This window comes from Dermacentor andersoni, chromosome 3 (genome assembly GCF_023375885.2).
Source record: "Dermacentor andersoni chromosome 3, qqDerAnde1_hic_scaffold, whole genome shotgun sequence".
Lineage (NCBI taxonomy): Eukaryota > Metazoa > Arthropoda > Arachnida > Ixodida > Ixodidae > Dermacentor > Dermacentor andersoni.
This window is the reverse complement of record NC_092816.1, coordinates 104,993,151-105,015,769: the sequence shown is the minus strand read 5'-3', so window position 1 is coordinate 105,015,769 and position 22,619 is coordinate 104,993,151. Positions and strand designations below refer to the sequence as shown.

General features: G+C 41.7%; 1 protein-coding gene across 1 annotated transcript; it reads left to right on the top strand.

Moving 5' to 3' along the window:
• Positions 1-938: 938 nt before the first annotated feature.
• LOC129382105 (sterile alpha motif domain-containing protein 3-like) lies at positions 939-20,787 on the top strand. The gene is made up of 10 exons (XM_055065480.2): positions 939-1,507; positions 2,600-2,710; positions 5,078-5,136; positions 5,247-5,441; positions 7,053-7,146; positions 8,066-8,227; positions 11,439-11,645; positions 13,079-13,214; positions 14,842-14,915; positions 17,990-20,787. The coding sequence occupies exons 1-10, from the start codon at positions 1,379-1,381 to the stop codon at positions 18,266-18,268; spliced, it is 1,446 nt and encodes a 481-aa protein (XP_054921455.1). The 5' UTR covers positions 939-1,378; the 3' UTR covers positions 18,269-20,787.
• Positions 20,788-22,619: the final 1,832 nt, after the last annotated feature.

Sequence of the window (22,619 nt, the reverse complement as noted above, 5' to 3'; positions counted from 1 at the left end):
AATTGTCACAGTGTGTGTTCATGCATGAGCATGCTTCTCGAAAAAGAGTTTCGAGTATATCGGTGTTATGTTGATGTGAGGGCCCATCTGGGTTTCATTTCTTTTCCAACTTTTTTTTTTTTTCATGATGGTCCCAAAGAGTCCAATTCTGAGACCAATTGGGTTCGACTGTGTTAAAAAAAAATTAAAGAAATTGGTCCAATTGTTCTTGTTGGATTTTTCCAATTGGCTTCCTAAAGCAGAATTGCAAATATCCAATTAGTTCCAGATGGAAATTTCCAATTGGTTCGAGCAATTCTTGCTTTTTATTACTGGGATGCCATTTGCAGATGTAGAACTTGATATACATATAAAAAAACTGACTATTGGAGTCATTTCAACGCCAAGAGTCGGATAAAGAGAATGACAAACAAGAAGGTTATTTTTAGTATCAAAAAAAGATCAAAACGACCCCCCCCCCTCTTTCTCTTATGCCGAACGACAGGTGCTGCACTGCACATGCAGAGAGCCCCACAAGAAACCAATGAAATTGTTTATGAACCACTGCATCTAACTTACCCTCCATCCCTCACATTTGCGTGCGAGAACTCGGCAATCACGCAGCACAGAATCACATCGATATACGATGCCGTCGATCGTTACTGCGTGCTGTAACAACGGAAATTTCGAAACGCTGCTGTAGCAATAGATTCTACATCATGTAGTACATACGTCGTGCTTTTTGTCCGAACTGAGCGCAGCAAGAATTAACGTCAGCTCAACTGGCCGCCCGGGTAACAAAGTTAATTTTAATGAATGACTTAATTAACGAATCATTGACCATAATTAACGAATCAAATGACCGGTTCGTTGATTAAGTGACGGGATCATTAATTGCTTAATCGATTAATTACATTTGTAAAATTTTCACATTGACCAATTTCTGAAAATAAAAAAATAAATATCAGGCTCTACATTAAAATTTTGCTTCCAATAGTCACTAGAATCTAACTTTTTCTCTCAAAATTAACAAATTTCATTAAGATCGGCCCGGTGGTTATTGCAGAAAAGCATTTCTGCGTTTTACATGCATTTAAACATGCGGAATCAGAGTTTGACCCGAACTAACAAAGGGAAGAATTACGGAAAGAGGCCATCATCGACAATTTCAACAAATAACTTGACCCATAAGTTCAATGGCAGACGACACTCGAAATTATAAAAACGACAATCGAAACCAAAACACCAATTTCGGATTGCGATACTTCTTGCAGGCGGCGCTGTGGTAGCGTCATTTCGCTGTTTGGCGCGCTTTAGATATAAGAACTTTAGGCGCCTCTTTCGGTACGCGCTGGTGCCCGCCACTTCCTCGCGTACTTTTCAGTGCGGTCGTACAGTTATGGCAGGCACAGTTTGCCTCGCAGTCCTGGAGGATGGCCAAAGAAAGAAGATTTCGCTGCCAAACGGCGCCTACGGCGAATTGCTACGTGCTTTACGCTCTCTGACCGACATCGATGACACCACTCTGGTAAGTAATTTTAATGTACTATACAAGTAGCGAGAACTGGGCGAGTTGGAATATGTTCCTGATCTATCACCGCAAGAACTTTGCCTGTATAGTTCGTTGCGCTGACAGATCATGGAAGTAATCTTAATTTAACTTTTGTGTATTGCTAGACGCCGGTTCTGTTAAAATTGCTGCAATGTTGGCATAACTGTGTTGGCGCGCTTTTCCAGTGTGGCCCGCGAAACGTTAATTCCAGACCCGTTTGCTACATACTCCAACTCGAAATTGTAGCTTTAAGAGGCTTTTTGTTGAATTACTTGCGGCTCCAAACTGGCGGAGAAGTTCGTCGTGAAGGCGCGGTACTCACAAGCGCGGTTCGCGCTTGCTGGCAAACTGTTGGCGCGCTTTGCGGGTCGTTGTGTCCCAGTTGAATTATTTCTAGGGCTGACTATTTCAAAGCACCACGATATACCTAATATACTTGGAAGACAGTATGTGCTGCCAAAGCGAAATTATCTTTCAAAGTTAAGCTTTTTGTTGTGTAAAGCGGAACACCTGATTTATGCGGACTTCATTTTATTCTCCTTCATTCCTTGAGCTTTTCTAACTTGTGGCGTTTCTTACAATATTCCTCTTATTTTCAATGACAACTATAAGGAGTAACCTGCGCAGTTATATGCGTAATTACGCTTAGTTACTTATTACTCAGGCGCGCGAAGTCTTGTTGCGGCTTAGGATAGTTTTTACAGTAGCAAACTTTCGTATTACGTATTTTCATTTTGCTCTTTCATAAGCTTGCAGCAATATAGGAATGTGTTTACGAGTGTGTAAACAGAGCATTCTTTACTTGAATTTCAACTCCAGCATTATCCAAATTATTGTGTTGTTGGATGGGCTTTGGTTGCATGATTTCTGGCACGTTAGCAGCACAAACTTTATACAGGTAACTTTGTCCCAGATTTGATCTTGCACTTGTGTCTAATTTTGGAGCTCTTGAATTTTCGCTGCGGTATTGTATACATTCCCCCTTGATCATATTAGACTGTTTGTGAACATGGACCATTCACCTCGGAAGGCTCGTTTCTTCATTATAATGTTAAATTTATCTGCCAGATCCAGATGTACGACGAGGAGGTTGAAGATTACGTTGACTTGGATATGCACAGCAACATCCTAAACAAGGCCAAAATAAGACTGGCACGGAGGATAGCCCCTCAAATGGATGTGAGTACGGTTACAGGTTGACGTAGTTGGCATCAAGTGAAAAGGGTCATAATTGTTTAATGGTTTCATAGTTCGTACATAACTTTCAGGAGAGCAGCCAGCAACCTAGGATGGAGAACCATTAAAGAAGGCTAGAGTGCGCTAGTAAGAGGCAGCAGGGATTGCAGCACACTGAAACTGATAAAACTTGCGCACATATCAGCAGTTGTTTGTAAGGTACATGTAAGAATGTTAAAAAATAAACATGTTGTTGAGGTTGTATAGAAAATCACATTTTTTAGTAGATGACAATGTCTTGTTTGCCAGCATTTTGTATCTATTACATGAAGGGTGCAAAATGGTGCGCATACACAGAGAAGGACATGCAAAACATGGCACTTGTCTTGCCTTTCTCTGTGTATTTGTCTCAATTTGCAGTTCTCTTCTAATAGCTATGTTTTGCAAATAGCCAAAGAAATACTTCAAAGAATCCTGTGCCCTCTTCACTCAGTTTTCTGCCTCGCTTGCTGCCTGGACACCTTAAAGCTGTATCAGGCATTGGTATATGCCAGGCTTTCTACATTGCAGTGTTGCACAACAGAAAGCTGTTTAGGCACAATTAATTTTTCAAAGGACTGACAGGTGATTTTTAAGGACCGAGATTTTTATGATACAACAATAAACTCGTCCTCGGAAGTGTTTATACCTCCAGCAGTTGCTTCCGAAGGTGCAGGGAAATTTAATAAGCAATTTTTTTTATCTGAGCAACACTAAAACACATTGCCCCCATGCTAGCAACACTGAAGAGTAAGAGCGATGCCGATAACCTGCCTTGTAAATTGGGAATGCAGAATGATGAGTGGGTTTCACTACATAGGGTTTCTGTGGTACGCCATTCTTTTTTTTTTTTTTTTCAATGTGAAGCATTCTTTGCGAACTTTGGGCACATTGAGTGTGTCTATCTAGCTATCTAGCTTCTATTTCGGTGGGGCTGGTGGTGTCAACCAACTTGAGCTGCTGGGTATGTGCTCATGGTCTCGCTGCCGTGTGGTCACGACATTACTGTCAGTCGAGCTGCATTATCCAACTCTCGCATCTGATATCATTTACTACCTGCGCTGAACCAGACGGCCTGCGCAAGATACTGGTATGTCCGCTGCAGAACAGCGGATGGTTGCTGCCTTTGCACGAACAGCAAATTGATAGCAAGTTTTCCCCCTCATGCACGCTATCAGCTCCTGCTGCACACAAAGAAGCTCTTGGAAAACTGCAGCTTCGTCAAGAAATGCATGAACTTGTACATTGCATTCTTTGGAAATTTACTTGAGCAGCTCTAGGATCGTGTACCACAGAGGTACTACTTGGTGCAGAGAAAAGGGGATGTGTTTGCCATGATTGAGCAACGAGACAAGCCCACATTTGTCTGACCCTCAGCTTGTCTGAACTCCACAATGAGCGTCCGCTTAAAGTAATTGAGAGAGTCAGAGCTGGTGGAGGCACACCACCGCAGGGTCGACGCTATAGCCAGCTACCTACAAAATGCATCGCATGACTTCGATTCCCACTGTACGTGGGATCTGCATAGTTTCTTTTAAATGGAACCAGCATATCTGCTTACGATCCTTTCACTTGCAGACAGTTTCGTATCTGAAGCCATGCATACTTTCAACTGGTTGCATGAATGTGTAACATGAATTTACTTTTACTGAAAAAATCCAGGCTTCATAGCATGATTACAGTATAAAGATATTGAAAAAATTTACACAAATTTTAGGACTGTTATCTGGCTGTTACACCGGTGTGCAGGCGTCCAGTGAAAAAGATTGTTAAAAAAATAAAAATAAATAGTGTTAGCAAACCGCATGAAAAGTCCAAGAATGGAAAGGAAATTATACATCATAGCAGTTTCAATGGTTTGCAATTAAGGCATGTTAATTGAAATAATATAGTATAATATAGTAATGAGAAATAATAGGTTATCAGAAAATTGTATTCTGTTTTAACTGCTGTATTAACAGAGCATTCACCTTATGAATACTTACATGTGGCGTGAACAAACAAGAGCAGTTACAGTGCCTCCAGACTTGTGCAATGTGATTCCATATATTGACTATGTGCGTAGCTCGCAATATTCTATATGTCCTTGCTATATAAGCTCAGCCTTGTTCTATAAATAGCTCACTTGAGCTGTAAATATAGGTTTGAAGTGGAAGTATGTTTAATGGGTATATGCGTAATGAACACCCACTATGAAGACCTTGGCTTGGAAGTGGTGGGGTGTGCACAGTTAAAACAATTACTTTACTGTCTTGACAATTCATTCATTAAGCTACATTGCTCTGCCTCATGTTTTCCGTTTGAAAAGTTAAATATATGTGCATCTCGCAGCGTGCAGGCCCTGCGTTTGCTGTTCGAGGTGGAGGCAACACGGAAATGACTCAGTCTAGGTAAATTATTAGTACCGAAAGGGAAAAACCACACATTTTGGGATATTAGTGTTTATTACTATTTTTTTGGTTACTTAGATATATAAAGCAATCTGTATATTGCCTTGCAGTGCTGTTACAGAATGTGCAGAGGAGGTGCAGCATGTACAGTCTGTGCCGTTGGAGAAGGAGAAGGACTACTTAGATTTTGTGCTACCCTCTTTTGACCATTACGAGGAAGTGCTTCGTAGAAAAGTCCCGATAAATTGTGCAGTGCGACGTGCTATTATCAACAAGCTGTTTGCAGCTTGCTTCAAGATAGCTTGGTGAGCGCTCCATGATGCTTCTATTGCTTTCAGCTTTAATTCGGTATTTTGACTACTCAATGACTCAACCTTTCATCATAAGTGTTCAGCGTTGCCATAAGATGTTGGTAATGAAATAGTTGCACAGAATACACTACCTGTGTGATAACTTTATCTGCTTGCTGTAGTGCCAGAACACAGAATTGCTTCCAAAGCAAGCAGAATCTGTCTAAAAGTATTAGTGCACCATTTAACACTGTTATGATTATATCAATTGTCACGAACAGTGCATACATACACGAGGGACAAAAAGGGCGACGAATACAAGCGCTGTCCCTCGTTTTTGTCCCTCGTCTATGTATGCGCTGTAAGTGACGATTGATACCATGGAATACCAGCTAGCCCGTACCCAAACCTTGCTTCTGTTATGATGAGCCTAGAATTCGGTCTTAAGTCTGGGAAATGTTCCAGCTTGCTTTCCCTCCTTGAGGTAACTGCCCTCCTTTACGAGATAACATCGCCCTATGACCCCTGCTACATCCTGAGTGGACACTGGCAACCAGCAGGCCACAAAGAGGAGGGGGGCATCGATGTAGCAACATAACAATGCTGTGATGGCACCCACTTCACCTGGTCCAGATTGTGTCAACACCAATTGGCACTCAGTTTTTTAAAGTGCTTGTAACTCAGCATCAAGTGCAGATTTCAGAGTGGAAAAAATTCCGAATTGGTGCTCAAGGGGCCCTAAAACACTTCTAACTAATTGTAGAATGACGTCGCTGTAAAGTATCATCAGCCTGGTTACGCCTACTGCAGGGCAAAGGCCTCTCCCATACTTCTCCAACTACCCCGGTCATGTACTAATTGTGGCCATGTTGTGCCTGCAAACTTCTTAATCTCATCCGCCCACCTAATTTTCTGCTGCCCCCTGCTACGCTTCCCTTCCCTTGGAATCCAGTCCGTAACCCTTAATGACCATCGGTTATCTTCCCTCATTACATGTCCTGCCCACTGCTGTAAAGAATGTTGCCTAGCAAATCTTGTGCCACAAAATTTGTTGTGTACTTCAAGCATCAGTAGAGTTAGAGGTATTATTGCACTGATGCAGTTTTCTCTCCTTTCATGTCCACTAGCATGCCAGAAGCTACACAGGGGGCTAACAAGGCCTCACGCAAAAATTTGGGAATTTAAAAATATTTTTTGTGATGCTGCTTTTGGTTCAGCCGTGCATGACGCACTCTCAATGCGAGATGGGCACTTGTGCTTGAGCTATGTCATTCACAGAGGCTAATCAGAACACAGTTGTCAGAGCATTGCACTGGTGAGAGGACACGTTGCAGCACCCTGTGGTGGCTGTAGTATCTATGCCACGCTGCTACATAGCTCTGGCGTGATCTCCCACAGTGCACAGCAGACGCAGCTCCACAAAACTCGTGTGTAGACAGAAGTACAAAGGCAAAAAAAATGTTTTTAGTCTTTGAGATCACTTCCATGTGTATTTTGCATTTATTATACTTAAGATTAGCAATTTAATTAAAACTGGCAAATATTATTTTGCACTGGTTTTTCTTGGGAAAAAGAATACAAAATTGCCCATTTATTAATTCTATGATTATTTCACTTTATGTACAGGTACCCTTCTAGACAGTTGTACCGCGTAGCTGCCGAGAGGCTTGTCAGTGCATACCCACACCTTGCTGACAGAGTTGGCAGCGGAAATGGCCTGGTAAGTTTCATACATCCCATACTGTCGCCATACTTACATTTCTAAGAAAGAAATATCATTTCTACCTCATATGGACAATTCAATTGCACCATGTATCTGCACTTCTGAGCTGCCATGTTATATTATGGCTGTTGATTCTCGTGGTCATGTAGAGATGATCAAAGGGATAAACTTTGTGTTGTCTGGTGTTTTGCTTTGTGCTAATAATGACACATATGTTTCAGTTCATCCAGAACTTCTCCTTTGCTACAGATAAGCTTCTACAAACAGTGTTCATAGTTTGTGATGGAGTATGGTCATGAAGGAAAAGAGATAAGTGATGGGACTCATCTGGGAGTTTAATCTGAGCCCAGCATCAAATTAAACTGTTGCACCATTTGTTCAGCAGCTATCTGCCTATCAGCAAGCGATACGGCATCAACTTATGATTCATCAAGTAGCAACGGTTGGCCACTTCATTTTTTGCCGCCTGTTTGACTGCATTGAAATCACCTGCACCATTTCACGTCAGGCTGCAGCATTGTTATTGTACACTGCAGCCAGGTTGGCATGTTTTCATGGCATTAGGTCCGTTTAAATGCAAAAAGTGGATCACTGTTTGGGCTTCTACCAGCTTTATGATGCATGCTGCCATCTTTGTTTTGATGCCCTAGGGGTGTTCTGCAGCATTATATATATATATACATATATTCCGCCGGAACTAGAGATGTATGCTAACTTTTATGTTTGTCGTTATGCCTATTCCAAGTTTATGGCGTGGATGTTGTGAACTTTATGGCCGGACCTTCTGTTAATAAGCAATTATGTTCGATGCATAAAACAAACTGCAATTATGGTCATACTTCTATGTGTATACAGGCAATACCAATAAACTTCTAAGTGCTTTTAACAGTAGTGATATGTTTCCAATTCTTCACAGGACTCGTGGGTCATGGCATTGAGAAACAAATTCAAGAACATGCGTAAGAAGGCGGAGAATTGCTCTGAAGAAATGTTGGCAAAAAAAAGGCACTTCCTGGTCAAGCGCAAACAACAGATGGCTTCTGGTGAAGCTACAAACAAGAAGTTATGCCGCCTTTTTGTGAGTTGCAGCTGAAAAGCTTTCCGACATTTTCCAACAGTACTATGGTCAAGCAAGTGCACTGCCATTTTGTGGAGCTGCAAACTGCAAACTGAAAGTGACAGACCTAGGACAGTATACAGTCGCCGACCGTTTATTCGGACCTCACGGGGACTGCAGAAATTCCGAAAAAGCAGATTAAGAAAAAAAGAAGTTCTTTATTTCCACGCACTTATTCAGGCTTGGCAGTAGGCTTGAAGAAATTGTGAATGCGCCATTGCATGCTGTTCCATGTACACGCAATCAGATATGCCTAAATCTGAGGGTCGTACGGTCACTATAGGCAGCTGAAAGCACAGTCACTGCTTGTACTCGGAGTCGTCCGGCGGTGTAGCAGAAACCTGACGAATGATCTTGCCGTCGTCGAGCTCTGGACATGTCAGTACAGCAGTGTTAGCACCTGTGAAACTGCGAAATGAGATGGTGTCCGGAATCGCAATGCAACTATTGCTCAGGTCTGGGCAGAAGATTTTCGGTGTCAGTAGGGAGCACATCGGAAGGCGACAAGTCCTAGGCCTCCCGGCACCCGCTTGCTGGCATTCCCCAGCGCAGTCTGCGCGGGCACTGTCGGCGCCATCAGACACTTAATGTGATGTTTCCGTATGCCGCGTTGGATCATCACTTCTACACAGCATACAAAGCAAACACCACCATGCTGACACCAGTTGCACAAACGAAAAACGTAACCTATTCGCACCCTCGTGCACAAAGAAGAAACAAATCAGCTGCTGGATTATCTTGACGTGGCTTACTAAGCTGAGACCGGAACTGCTGTAGCCACTCTATCGAAGCAGGCAGAAACTATGATGATGAGCGGGGATTTGCAGTAGCCACTTCGTGGGGCAGCAAGGAAGCTCCGTTCAAAACAAATATGGCATTCAGCAAGTCGAACCATGCACTAGTCAGAGTCTGTGCATGGTACTCTCAATCGACTTGGCTCAAGGAGTGTCCGAAAAATCGGACGAGAGGTTGCAAGGTGTCTGAACTTTTGGCAGTTGTACAATTATACATTATGGTCTATCGGGAGAATGGCCTTGCCGCGAAGCAGACCGAATAATCGAGCATGTCCGAATTTTTGGAGCGCAAGTCCGAGAAATCAGTCGGCGACTGTAGTATCATGCAACCAGTATTTCCAGGCAGTGTATGAAACCGGAGGTCACAGGGAAATGAGGGAGGGGGCTTGCACGGAACACATGCATGATAGAGTAATGGCTTCTCTCTACACAATGATACCAAAGTAAGGGAAGTGCAATTGCAAAGATCTAAGCGGTAATAGTGCAACATCTTTATGTTGCAGGTGGTTTAGCAAGTGACCACTTTTGCTGACCGAACTGAAAGACCTTTCACACGGGAATCCTGAAAATTGTAACTGACACAAAGAAAACGCAGCTTACAAATTGCGTAATGTTCCAACTTAGAGAGGGCAAAAAATATATTTATGATTTCATAATTGTTGTACTTTATTTGCAGAACGTTGTTCAATGAAATAAAATAAATTTAGTTGTACGCGCAAGCCTATAGCATGAACAAGAAAGGGTAAACCTAGCTTTTCAACGAGAGGGGCAAGAAAGGACATTTTTGGTTATCCTTCAGTATGTCTCGTAACAGTAAGCTTCTTTACGAATTCAGCCTGTGCATACTTTGCTACATGCTAAACAGGCAGCCAAGTGTATTTTGTCTCACATGCATTTATTCTTTATGTTAGTGGCAAAATTTGAAAAAATCGGAAACTTCGAAAGTGAGTTTGTGCATGCAAATTAAAAAAACATCAATCATGTTCATTGTCATTCGCATTTCCCCAAGGTTATCTACTGCGATCAGTTATGTTATATGCAAAAGCATAGTGCCTTATCTTGTTCCGAGTGCAAAAGAAAGCCATGAATAATGTATAGGCTATGGTGACCATTGGCATCTCTTAGAAAGTTGCATGTCACGTCATGATGGCTTCCATTTGTTCCATGAACTAAAAAGCAATCTACAGTGATGCTCAAGGACTGCAGGTGTTTTCTTATATGTACACACCACAGAAATAAAAATTAAGTTTGAGTTGGAGCCTTTTGTTTTAGTGTCAGTTTGGTTCACATGATGACCAAAACAGATTTCATGCATCTCTAGTCAGCTGCTGTTCTTTGACTTTTGAGTGAAAGATTAGCAACTATTAGCTGCATATATTGAAAAGCATTCGGGTTCCTTCTGTATTGCTGCACGTTGCTTCTTAGTCCATGGAACATATGGAAGCAATAATGAAACCTAAATACAATTTTCATCAAATTTACCATTGACATACACATCACTCATGCTTGGGTTTAAAACACTTATGTCATTTTGCAGTACGACACTAAAGCAGAGGCTGCGGGGCACTGATAAATGCAGCATATGCACCATTGGTTGCTTAGATTGTATTCAAAACAAAGCATACCCACTGTTCCATCTGTAGAGAGTTAATTTAAACACACGAAATTTGTAAGTTAGACTTCTGACAGTAGGTGGGGCATGTGCCTGTGGCCTGTGTTCTGGTGCTTTGTCTCGGCAGGGAAGCCAGGGTGAGTGAATATAGCAGGTCCATTTGCACATTGACAGGCTAAAGAATCTACACATAAACTGTTGAATAATCAGATAAAGGGACAACGAAGAACCAGCTATGTGGCATGAATTGTTTGCTGAACCTATATGCAAAGAAAAAAAATTGACATGAGCTGAGGATTGACAGGGAAACCATGCCAAGCCAGTGTGGAATCTGCACTTTGACAGGTATTGGAATTACGGAACTTTTTCAAAGTTCTGAATTGGGAGAAAGTGACGACAAAGTAAGCTGTAGCATGCAATGTCTGCTGTAACATACATTAAAAAGACCCAAAGGGATGGAGGAGCAGTCAGAAAAAAAGGGGAAGGGGGCATTAAAAGGGTTAAGCAAGGCAAGATTACACGTATATAATGTGATGTAATGCTGCAGACTTGCTCTTCAGAAATATTTACCTCTGCATTCTTGTGGTTTTGCTGCATCATTTCAGTTACTGCATCTCAGTAAAGCCAATTGAAAACATCGTATAAACACGCTCGCTTGCCCATCAATAGTTCATAATTCGAAGGACTACTCAGTGGCGTTCAGTTGGACATTAATGCTTTCGCATTCACAACTTGTAAGAAGGGCTTGATTTTCCTTGTGTTTCAGGATTGCAGTCATATTGTAGCATATGGAGAAACTGCCGAGTCATTGAGGCTGCACAACGAATGGCTTCAAGACAATGCTGGCTGCCAAGATGAAGAGGCAGTAAGGCCGAGGCTGCTTGCAACAGCAAAAGACAGGCATGAACAACTTCGCAGCCTTACGCTGTCAGATGCTCTGTTGCTGTTCCCCTTTCTGGCAACTGAGGCATCGGTATGCTCTAGCAAGAGCTTTTGTCATCTTTTTTGTTTTTGTTTTACTGGGTTCTTAGCTTTAAGTTAAGGCAGTGGCTTAAGTGTTTCAGTCAGTAATTGTGGCATTTTTCTTTCAGGACAAAGCAAACAAGTGTGTGTATTGCAGTGACAAAATAACATAGGATAACAAAACTGAGTTGTATTTTGGTATGAGTAAGCTTAGCAAACTCTTATGTAATGATAAAGTAATGACAAGAGCACAACCATAAGATGCTCAGCATTGGAAGTGTGTAGAATATATGCATCAGCATAGTGCTATAACCAAGGTTAAAAAAATTTTAATACAGTGTTCCACCAGTCACATTTGTCTTCAAAGATGTGGTACAGTCACATACCAATGATTTATACATGTTCATATAGCTTCAAGGTACTGCCATTCGCCCCATAGGCATAATTTATATGGAGAGGCAATGTTTTAGATGTCTTGCAACTCACCGGTTGACTTAATTGAAAGGTGCCTTTATTGCTGTTGGTTGTGTAAGAAGAAAACAGGGAAGGCAGAGAAAGCATAGTGGAAACTAATTGCTTGATTGAAATGTGGAAGTATAACAAAAATGGCCAGGCTTAGCTTGGTTAAGCCAAGAATGCGTTGCATATTGCGCGAGTTGGGGCCCAGATTTTCCTCCGGCTGTCGTGATGTCACGTCACGTGGTTGCGCTAAAGGTCAATGGTGGCTGCCCGGCCGTGCCCAAGGGCTGAACTGAGTGATTGCAATATGCAATGCATAAAAAGGCAAATGAAAGGAGCGAAGGAAAACAGATACAGTAAGGAGCCAAGTTATGTGTGCGTTTCTTCAAGACTACAATAGTGATTATTCTACCATTCACTTTTTTGGTCCACCACGCACATAATGCGGTGATAAGTCCTTCTTTGGCATTAATTCTGCCTGTCGAGAACTCTTCTATGCAATGAGTGAGAAGAATGAAGTGACCCAAGGTGCTTGATTGTGAGTAACTGCTATAAAAGAAAACACTCAATGAATCTAGATGAACTATGCGTGAATAATTATTTATTTAAACATACCACTCATAAGGCAATTAGAAAAAAAAGTGGACTAAAAGACCATTTGCTACATGTTTATTTGTCCACTTTCATTTCCCTTTTTCTTATCGCTTCTACGTTTAAATCAACCATAATTTACCTGGCTTTCTGGATTTGTTGACTGTTTTCTTATGTAGTAACAACAAGCAATCTTAACTCCGACAATATGCTGATGCCGTACGAAGGTTTATTGGCTGGTTGCTTGCTCCTAAGCTTATGTACTACTATGTGATGCCTGCTCTAAGAGATGTTTGACATCTGCTGCCTTGGCTGTCCTTGCACAATTGGTTTTCACTATTGCATTAGTTTGCTAGCAGAGCAAAGAATTCTTGAACATTCTTTTCTTTCCAGCTTCTCGTGGAGTTTGACCTACTTTTCCAAAGAAACGTGATGGAGGCAATGGAGAATGGCTGCAAGCAGCTTGGTTACACTATTCTGAGCTTTGGAGAAGCAGAAGAGGTTGTGGCATTTTCCGAAGTGGGATCCGGTAAATATGTTTCTATGATGACGCTCTTAAAGGGCAACTGGCATTTTTTTAACCATATTGTAACATTGTCATATTCAAATGGCATTGGCAGTTCTGTCACCCGTAGGGTGATTTAGTTTGCTTAGAAGTTCACCAGTAATATTAAATAACCAATAAATGAGATACCGAAATAGGTAGCTGCTTCGTGTGACAATAGATCCTACACCACCATAATGTAAACATGCAGTACATGTGGTGCTAACGCCAAAGAAGCCAAGCGGATCATTTCTCCTGACACAAAGAGCTCTTACAGAGTTTCCAAACTAGGCAGTGGCAATTTAAGTGAGGATTCCAGCAACAGTGGCGGTGTTGTCTCTTATGTCACATACACAGGGTGGCCAGTAGAAAGTCTCGAATCAAGAATGCAACCAATCTTTAAAATTCATCTTCAGCCGTATAGTTTGGTACAGATACTCGGAGTGCAAAAGAGAACACATATTCCAAATTTTATTAAAATCGGTGGACATAGAAAAATTGCCGGTGTTGCCCTTAAAGGGAGTTCAGGAATTGTTTTTTGTGGGGTGATGGCAACTACGGTGGTGGTGGGGTCAGTATCGGGTATCAGAAAGTCGGCAATGCTGGTTGAATTGAAACCTTGAATTTCTTTTTTACTTGTACTTGCAAAGAGTTATAAAGTAAGTTGTTTTTTGTATACCTTACTCAACTATATTTGTGCTGCTTACCTAAGCCAGTAATGGGCAATTATTATGTGCTTTCTCAGTTCTCCAATGGAGAGCTGAGTTAACCTAAATAAGCTAGTTAAAGGGCTCTTAAATCACCTCTGGCTTTTTTTGCACAATGTATAAACATGCGCATCGCATAAGTCATTCTGTAATGACCATCTTTGTGAATGTAGCAATGCTATGCTCTGCGAAGAACCCAAAAATTTTTAAAAGAATCTTGTGCTCTTCTCCCGGCTTTTCTGCTGCCTCCTTTGCATGCTGTAATGCACGCAGGGTGTTGTCGCAACCCTTACTTTTCGCTGCCCTGCATGGAGTTGGTGGGAATATGCAGAGAGAACAGAGTGCAGTGAGGAGGGTAGCAAAGGCCTGTAACTTTGCTAATACGGAACCATTGGAAAAATTCTGGTTGTATGTTCATTGTGAACACTGCTGCCACTTTAACATTTTTGAGTGGTTTAGTGGTTGTCTAATGTGATGTTCTGAAGTGTTGTAACCATAGTTTTCTCTACAGTTAAAAATAGGATGTATGTATGTTTTGATATGTGGAATACTTGGCAGTATGTTATGAAACCATGAAACATGAGGGAAAGCATCTAAAAGAAATGTTAAAATATGCCATAGTTCTAAGGGTGGAACAAGCGCGCGAGTTTTCAGCACATACCATTTCTTCCCGTTTAATTGAGCAGCGAGCAGACGAAACTAGACCCACAGTCATTGCTACTGGTGGTAATCATCCTTTGGAAGATTAAAGCACAAGTTATTTCACTAGTTATGTGTACCTCAAGTGTTTATCACAGTAGATGAATTACCCATGCAGGGCTCTGAGGCACTATATAAAAGCTGTAAGCTGTTTGGCGTGAAAGGTTTCCTAAGCATTCTACAATATCTGATTTCTTTTTTAACAGAGGATGCTGTTCTGGCAGCTCTGCAGTTTGTAGCAAAGCGCTGCAAGGAGCCCATAGATAGCATCATTACGCAGGTGAGTGCCTGTAGGATTCTGACTATCAAGATGCTTCTGTTGCGTTTATCATTCTGATTGGCTTTCTGTTCACTTTGTGTTTCAGTGTGCTACATTTGGCTATTAAAATGAGCACACAGGAGTTAAAAGCAGATTGTTTATTTCTTATTAGACTTGCATGCAAGGACGGGACGTCGTACAAAGAAGGGACACACAACATGCACAAACTTCAGCTGGTTTTTGTTGTGACAGCGACATATATATACGCTTCCACAATCGGGAAAAAAAAACAGGATCGCAAGAAAACAAACAAAACCATGTGCAAAACTGCATAGCCACTAGTGAAACCAAACGTCATTGTCATACCTTTTCACTGCCCAGAAGCAATATATGTGATATATATGATATAAGCGATATATGTGAGAAAATAATATTGTGCATCTCTTAAAGATAGAATAACACCCATTGCATGACTTGCAGTGTTCTGCCATGTGGCCTTCGATACCTTGCTTTACCTTGCGGCGATGTTCTGCTAGCCTCGTTTACGTATCGGCTGGTTTGACCGATATAACACTTGCCGCACGACAAAGGAACCCGATATACTACACTTTCTTTGCATGCAACGAACTCGTGCGGTGTTATATCGGGCATTATATCGGTCAAACCAGCTGATGCATAAACGAGAGGCTAGCAGAACATCACCGCAAGGTAAAGCAAGGCATTGAAGGTCACATGGCAGAACACTGCAAGTCATGCAATGGGTGTTATCCTATCTTTAACAGATGCACAATATTATTTTCTCACATAAATTGCTTAACCAGGGAGATAGTTGAAGCCAGAGAAATTCTTCGGCATGATCAGAGTTGTGTTAGTGCCCCATCTGTAGCATTAAGGGATAAGGTAGTGAGGTTTCTGGGCGGTGAAAAGGTATGACAGTGACAACGTTTGGTTTCGCCGGCACATGTGGCTATGCAGTTTTGCAGCAAACGTGGTTTTGTTTGTTTTCTTGCCATCTCTTTTTTTTTCTGATTGTGGAAGCGTTTATATATGTTGCTGTCACAATAAAAGCCAGTTGAGTTTGCGCATATTGTGTGTCCCTTTTTTGTTTGACGTCCTGTCTTTGTGCGTGCAAAACGCTAATAAGAACCATGTACAACCAACTCGGCCAAAACCTAATGCCTTTGTTTATTTCCTCTAACTGCCACAGGATACTTTTGCCAATAGGCATCATGCTTTTAAAGGACACTAAAGGCAAATATTAAGTCAAGCTGAAGTGATAAATTAGAGCTCAAGAACATTTAAGGCCTCAATATTACCTTGAACAAAGCTTTATTAATCGAGAAATTTACGTAAGGGCAAGAGACAATCGGACTCGCCCAGGACATTCAAGTACTAGCCTGATGACAAAGGCACTCATTATAACTGTCACTAGTTATCAACCACTTGTAACAGATAATTGTATTGCAATCTAAGATGAAAAAGATGTCCAGTTTTATTTCATATTTAGAAAAAGGAAGCCCTGACAACCACGCGGGTGGTTGAAAGGTTTCATTTTTCTCCACTCTATCGCCTGTATTTTCACATTCCAGTAGTTATCGTGTAGTGCTGAGCTGGTTTTGCTGGCTCAAGAAACTCGCGTACTGCGAATAGCAGAGAATGCCACATCCATGTGATATTGTGGTATTCCTGAACAGTTCACACCACTTGACCAAGAGCAGCTGCAGCAGCAAATCCAACACTCTCTCTTTGCTCTGTTGCTTCTTGGCTGCGTGCTTGCGCTTTCTGCAGAAAACCGTCATGTCTGTTGGGCACAGTTTTACTCGCCGATGGCAGTAAAGGGCGGTGACTGCGTATGCAGTGTCGTCACTTGCGGGCTGGTTATATGAATTGCGCCAAAGGCATCCGGACCCTTCAAACGTGATTTTATCTTTTCTTGGCACGAAACAAGTGCTGTGAGGTTTCTGGAATGATATTTTGACAATCTACATTGACTTAGTATTTGCCTCTAGTGTCGCTTCAAGTACCGCATGTTTGTCGGGGGCATGTAGGTGGCTATCCTAATTTTACTGAAAAAGTTGTAATCTGTTGCCTGAGTGTCATGTACAATGAAACCATTGTTTTCTATGCAAAAGTATGGAACTGCCTGGTGAGCCAGAACTGCCTTGTGCAAACTTTTATGAATCCACATTTGGTTAAGTACTAATAGAAAAGTATTGTAGCTATAGCTCTAAGAATATTTAGCGACAGACTACATGTCAATTGCCTCAATTGCAACTGATTACTGCAGCATACCACTGCTACAATATCAAAAGCAAGAACGAAGTGTTGCATATTAGAGATTTTTCTTTATTCTTATTTGAATTTATGTAGTGCACGGTTTCAAAATTTTGCCAACCTGTTGCCATGGAAGTTTGAATTTCGAGCAAGTATCTCTTCCCTCAACAGCACTAAATGTCCCACGAGAGGTGGTCAAGTTTGGCCAGATCAGTAAATGAGCTTTATGATAAAATACTCTTCAAAAAAGCAGTCTGACTTTCCTAAAATAAGTTTATTGGCTTTACTAAAGCAATCTTAAAAAACAAGTCGCATTATATTAGTTTTGGAATTGGAAAATGAGAAATGTGGCTGAATAAATGGTTCCACCATTGCGACACATGTGGTCTGTATGTGCTTGTCGCAGGTTCCTTTACTTTACGGCGCAAAACGGAATCAAGGCTTTTGACCTGTAGTCTATTGCTAAGTATTCTTAGAGCAGTACCCGCTATCCTTTGCTTTGGGAGCCAACCAAAATGTGAATTCAAAAAGATCTGCAACAAGTACTTTAACTCATTAGGTGCTTATATTTTTTTTGTGAAGCCAAATTTTTCTTGAAAACTAATTTTGTTGTCCTCAGCACTTGGGCAGCAAAAACAAAGGAAAGAAAGAAAGTTTTTTTTTATCAGGATAACAATAGTCACTGGACATGTCCGGCTTACTCCTAAACACTCGCTACTCGTGTGTGGGTCTAAAGTGAAAATGAGTTTTTTTTTGTAGTTGGTTCACCGTTATTGACTCTAAAAGACTTTACACAATAGCATTCGTTTTTTTAACCTTAGGAAGAAGCCCCGCTGACCCCGTGTCTGGTGCAGGATGAAGGATTTGCACTGCACATCGACAAGCAACTAGTGTTTCAAGTCTCCTCGCTGCTTTCGGGAGTAGCCTGCCTCTTTGCATCCTTTTGGGTGTTTCATGTGGAATACCCACGAAAGGCGCACAAAATGTTAACATTCATAGAACATGCATTTCTGAACTTAACGCACACAAAGCCGCGTGTCAAAGCTCTTCAACTAATCAATTTTTTCAGAGGCCATGCAGACTCCCTGGAAGAGCCATAGGCTACTAACCAGTGGCCACACTCAAGGCCTAAAAAACTTCTTTGCAGCCGATTCTTGTGTAGAGTTTCACAGCCCAATTGATGATTTGGTCCAAGGGCTGGGCAATCTGATGTGTTAGGAAGCAGAAATGCCAACTTCGCAGATGCAAAGTTATCCAGTGCGATGTGCGCCGATGCATTTAGGATAACTGCAATTCTGTTCTTCGCTGCAACATAGTGGTCAGTGAGGCGCATGTACTCCTCAGAAAGCTTTGCAGTCGATGCTTTTGTATTGCTGCAGTAGACAACTCTAGACGGCAGTTGGGTGCTTTTGAAACATCTTGGCATGGCTGACTTCCCAATCACAAGAAATGGTTCACTTCGAATGCAGCTGAAATCCTGTCATTGGCATGCTTACCGCCAGTGCATGTCTCGTCATTGAATGCAGGCATTCTGTCTAGTAGCAGCTTGAAGAGCGCAGACTCATTCGTGTTAAAGATATTGTTGGGTGCGCAGTCTATCAAGATGTGCCTCGGCTGACCATTTTGCCATGTTTCTGCATCCTCTGTGTTGCCAACGGCATCTTCTCCTGAAGTGGTCATGTTTATGGCGTACCTCACTTTAAATTTCGCCAGCCAGCTGTTGCTGCATATGAAGTTGTGGTTCAGCTGCGAAGCGAAAACCGGGGCCTTCTCGGCAAGTAGGGGTTGCAATAAAGACAGTGGACGTTAAACTGCCTCAATACTGTAATACTTCAATCATAATGTGGTAGTCAAGCTTAAGTGTTAAGTTATTGCTTGTGTTTTGTAATATTGTTGCCTTGCACACAATGGTTTTCCTAGTTCTTTTTGTGCTGTTTGCCACAGTTTACTTTAAAAATATGTGCCGGCTTTTTTCTGCAATGTGCATTTGTTCAAGATATAGTGGCCAGTGCATCAAAGTGACTAGTAGTGCACAGCTCATGTGTTTTATGTTGTAAAGGTGCTGAGCTTGATACACAAAAGCAACAGTAGCAGATATGCTGTGAGCTAATTTTAACGTACTGGCTCCTATGTTATGCACCATTCAAATTTGATTCAGTATGAACAGGCTTCAAGAATGTTTGGTCAAATGGCCTAGTGAAACCTTTTTTTATATATGACTTTAGGAGTTTTAAAAAGTGCCTTTAATTTTTATTATTTATTTAGGTAGATAAATGTTATATTCAGTCACATTATAGGCAATTTATTTTTGCACACCAAAATGTTTGTAATGAGCACAGGTGTGCAAGAAAGCCCTCAGGAATGTTGGTCACCTGTGCTGTGTTTCAGCTTTCAGCTCAATAAGTGGGATGAGTTGACCTCTCAATATAGTGCTAAGGTTTTTCACTTTTATTTCTGTTGTACTAAGTCGCACAGACTACCACTGACTGGCATCAGTGCTAGATTGTTAAAGGAGTACTGACACGTAAATTCGGTGTCCCGATTTCTTGAGTAGCTGCTGACTCCATATTTACGGTGCGAAGCCTCAGTTCCATGAGAGTGCTACAAATTAATAATTAAAATATCTTTGTACGGCTTGTCCGAAACGCTCTTCTGGCAGAGTGAGGCCTCGGACATGAAAAAGGTTATTTGTCGCTTCACCGAAAGTTGAGTTGGCAGGGTGTAGTAGTTGAATTGAATTGAAGTTAAGGGCATGAACTGATTGTGTCGCCGAAAGCTGCCAAACTGTCCCTTCTGATTGTTCACTTGGAAATACAGGGAGACACTCCCTTCCCTCTTGTCCCGTGGAGTGTTAAATGGGCTGGGCTTTAAACACGACGACCGTGGTGTGCATACATGTTGGCAGTATCCGGTACCATGAAATTGCAATTGGTTTCGTCGCTACATGCGTAACCTTCTACACCTCTGAAGCAGCACTGCTCTTGGCATGCATTTTGAGTCTTAATAAAAAGTAATTTAATTAATTATTGCATACTTGGGGAATTGAGATGCCATAATTTATTTATTCGGTTGAGGTCTATCAAGTGAAGTAAAAAAATGGCACAAAAATGGTCAATGCTTTCAATTTGACAAGGCTTAAATTTGGCAGCTTCACAAATCTAGTCATATGCAACAGTGTTGGGCATGGTCTGGTGAAAAGGGATTGTTTAATAAGCTGGTTAAAGCTTCGTATGTTGATATATTTTAAGTGTGTGATAAGTTCCTTAAATTTGTGCCTTTTCATTCTTTGCTGGCCACTGGCACCATTGTACAGTGCCTGGATTTCTTTGTTTTAGCCGTTGTGCAAGCTTTCTAGTCACTAGGTCGAAGTATATATTTGTGGTAAATGCTGAATATGTGATAAGTTCAGGCTTCTTATGTTTGTGCCATAGGTTTGTCATATTTTATTGTGCGAGACCGTCTCCTGGCCACTGGAGTTTTTGTACATTACCTGTATCTTTAAAAATACTGTTCTAAACATGTGCAAACTGTCTAGTCACCATTTGTACTCATTGTTGGAAGGAACCGCAGGACTGCAATATATAAAATGTGATATTTCTAATAAAATATTTTGTGAGTGCTTGCTTTGCATGTAATCTTTCATAGTGCACAAGAAGAACTCCAAGAGGTTTCTACCCTGGCGTCTGAACAGCCCGAAACAAAGGCCTCCAAAGCTTTTAACCACTTTTAAGTGCTCAAAAAGCAGTCTCGTGGGAATGCAAGCCAATGGCTTGCATTTTCGGGACTGCATTTTGAGCTTCCAGCAGTGAGTAAAAGCTTTGGAGGGGTTTATTTCGGATGTAAAAATTGCTCCCATTTACTGCCCAAAAAACGGGGGGGGGGGGGGGGTGTAGAGGGGGAGCAAACTACAATGCCTTTATTTCCACCTATTTACTCTTAAATTAACATAAAAAAAACTCCTTGATTCCACCGCAAATGCTCCCAAATGGAAATAATAAAACTCCCATTGTACCTCTTCGAATTTCTGCAAGCAGGAGTAAAATGGTACTGCTAATTGCTCCTGATGTACCCTGCAAACACTCTCATTAAATGGGAGTATTATTGCACTCCCTTCAATGAGAGTAGAAACATGTACAATAGGGAATGCGCTAGAGGACAAGCCAAAAATGCCCATCTGGGTGTTTTTCTGTTTACAGTGTATTGTTAACACAATCAGAATCGGAGTTTACAAGGGCGTCCACAACGGACGAGCAGTTAAGGATCTTCTTTCGTATGGTTGTCGTAACGTTGTTTATTTTTGATTGGACAGCAGGTGTATACACGCGCCGAGCAACGACGAGGTGACATGCGCTGCACGACGTTGTTAACGGGGGCCATGTTGGAGGACCACCAGTGCTGTTAAAAAATCTGCGCCCATACCTACCGTGATTATTTGCGGGCCGTGCAAATCTTAATGGATACCTTTGCCTTTCGCGTGACGTAACGGTCGGTGCTGCGCCCGACCGTAGCGTGTGACGCCAAAATAACGCTATCACTCTGAAAAAGGTTTCCCACCTTTCGGGGCTTACCTTATCCTTAAATAATAATCGTCGTATATCTTGTGTGCCTTTGCTTTCATTAACGGTGCGAGCCCGGTACTCCCAGGCCATGAATGGCGTACGCGTTGTCAGCGTGACATATAGTATTCTCGATAGCAAAGGAGCAGGCACAGTTTTCAAGAACCGAAACGCAATCAAGACAGATGATTATTGTTCCAATAAATCTTGGTGCTGGGCTAGTTGGTCATGCATTCTTTAAAAGTGATGGTAGGGTTAAAAGGGACGAACATACGGTGAAAAGGCGACACGACGAGGAGAGAACGTTAGCGCTACCATCAGTTTTAAAGAATGATTATTGTTCGTCGTCAAGATGCGCCCCAAAGGGTCGAAACTATTTTTTTTTTAGGGTGTAGACGTCCGATGATTACTTTCGTGGTATTCATTTCCGTGTAGGCTTGACCGATCAACGTGAATTAAAACTTCTGAAAGTGGTCGATCGGTATTGAAGTGCCCAGCTTGTCCTTGGAACCTCTGCGGAGGATGCTTTGCCACGATGTCCGTAACGTGACTTTCTAAAATAAGTATTCTTACGACGTCACTGACGCCTTAATCCTAATCGCAACTTGCACAGCGATGCCGGAGACAAGCAGGTTCAGATATCGCTCTGCGACCCCCCCCCCCCTCCTTGATGTGTGGACATCATCATGGCGGCTGCGTTGACATCAGCGCATACCATTCTATCTCTTTCTGTATGTATGTATGTATGTATGTATGTATGTATGTATGTATGTATGTATGTATGTATGTATGTATGTGTGTGTGTGTGTGTGTGTGTGTGTGTGTATGTATGTATGTATGTATGTATGTATGTATGTATGTATGTATGTATGTATGTATTCACGCACACACCTCG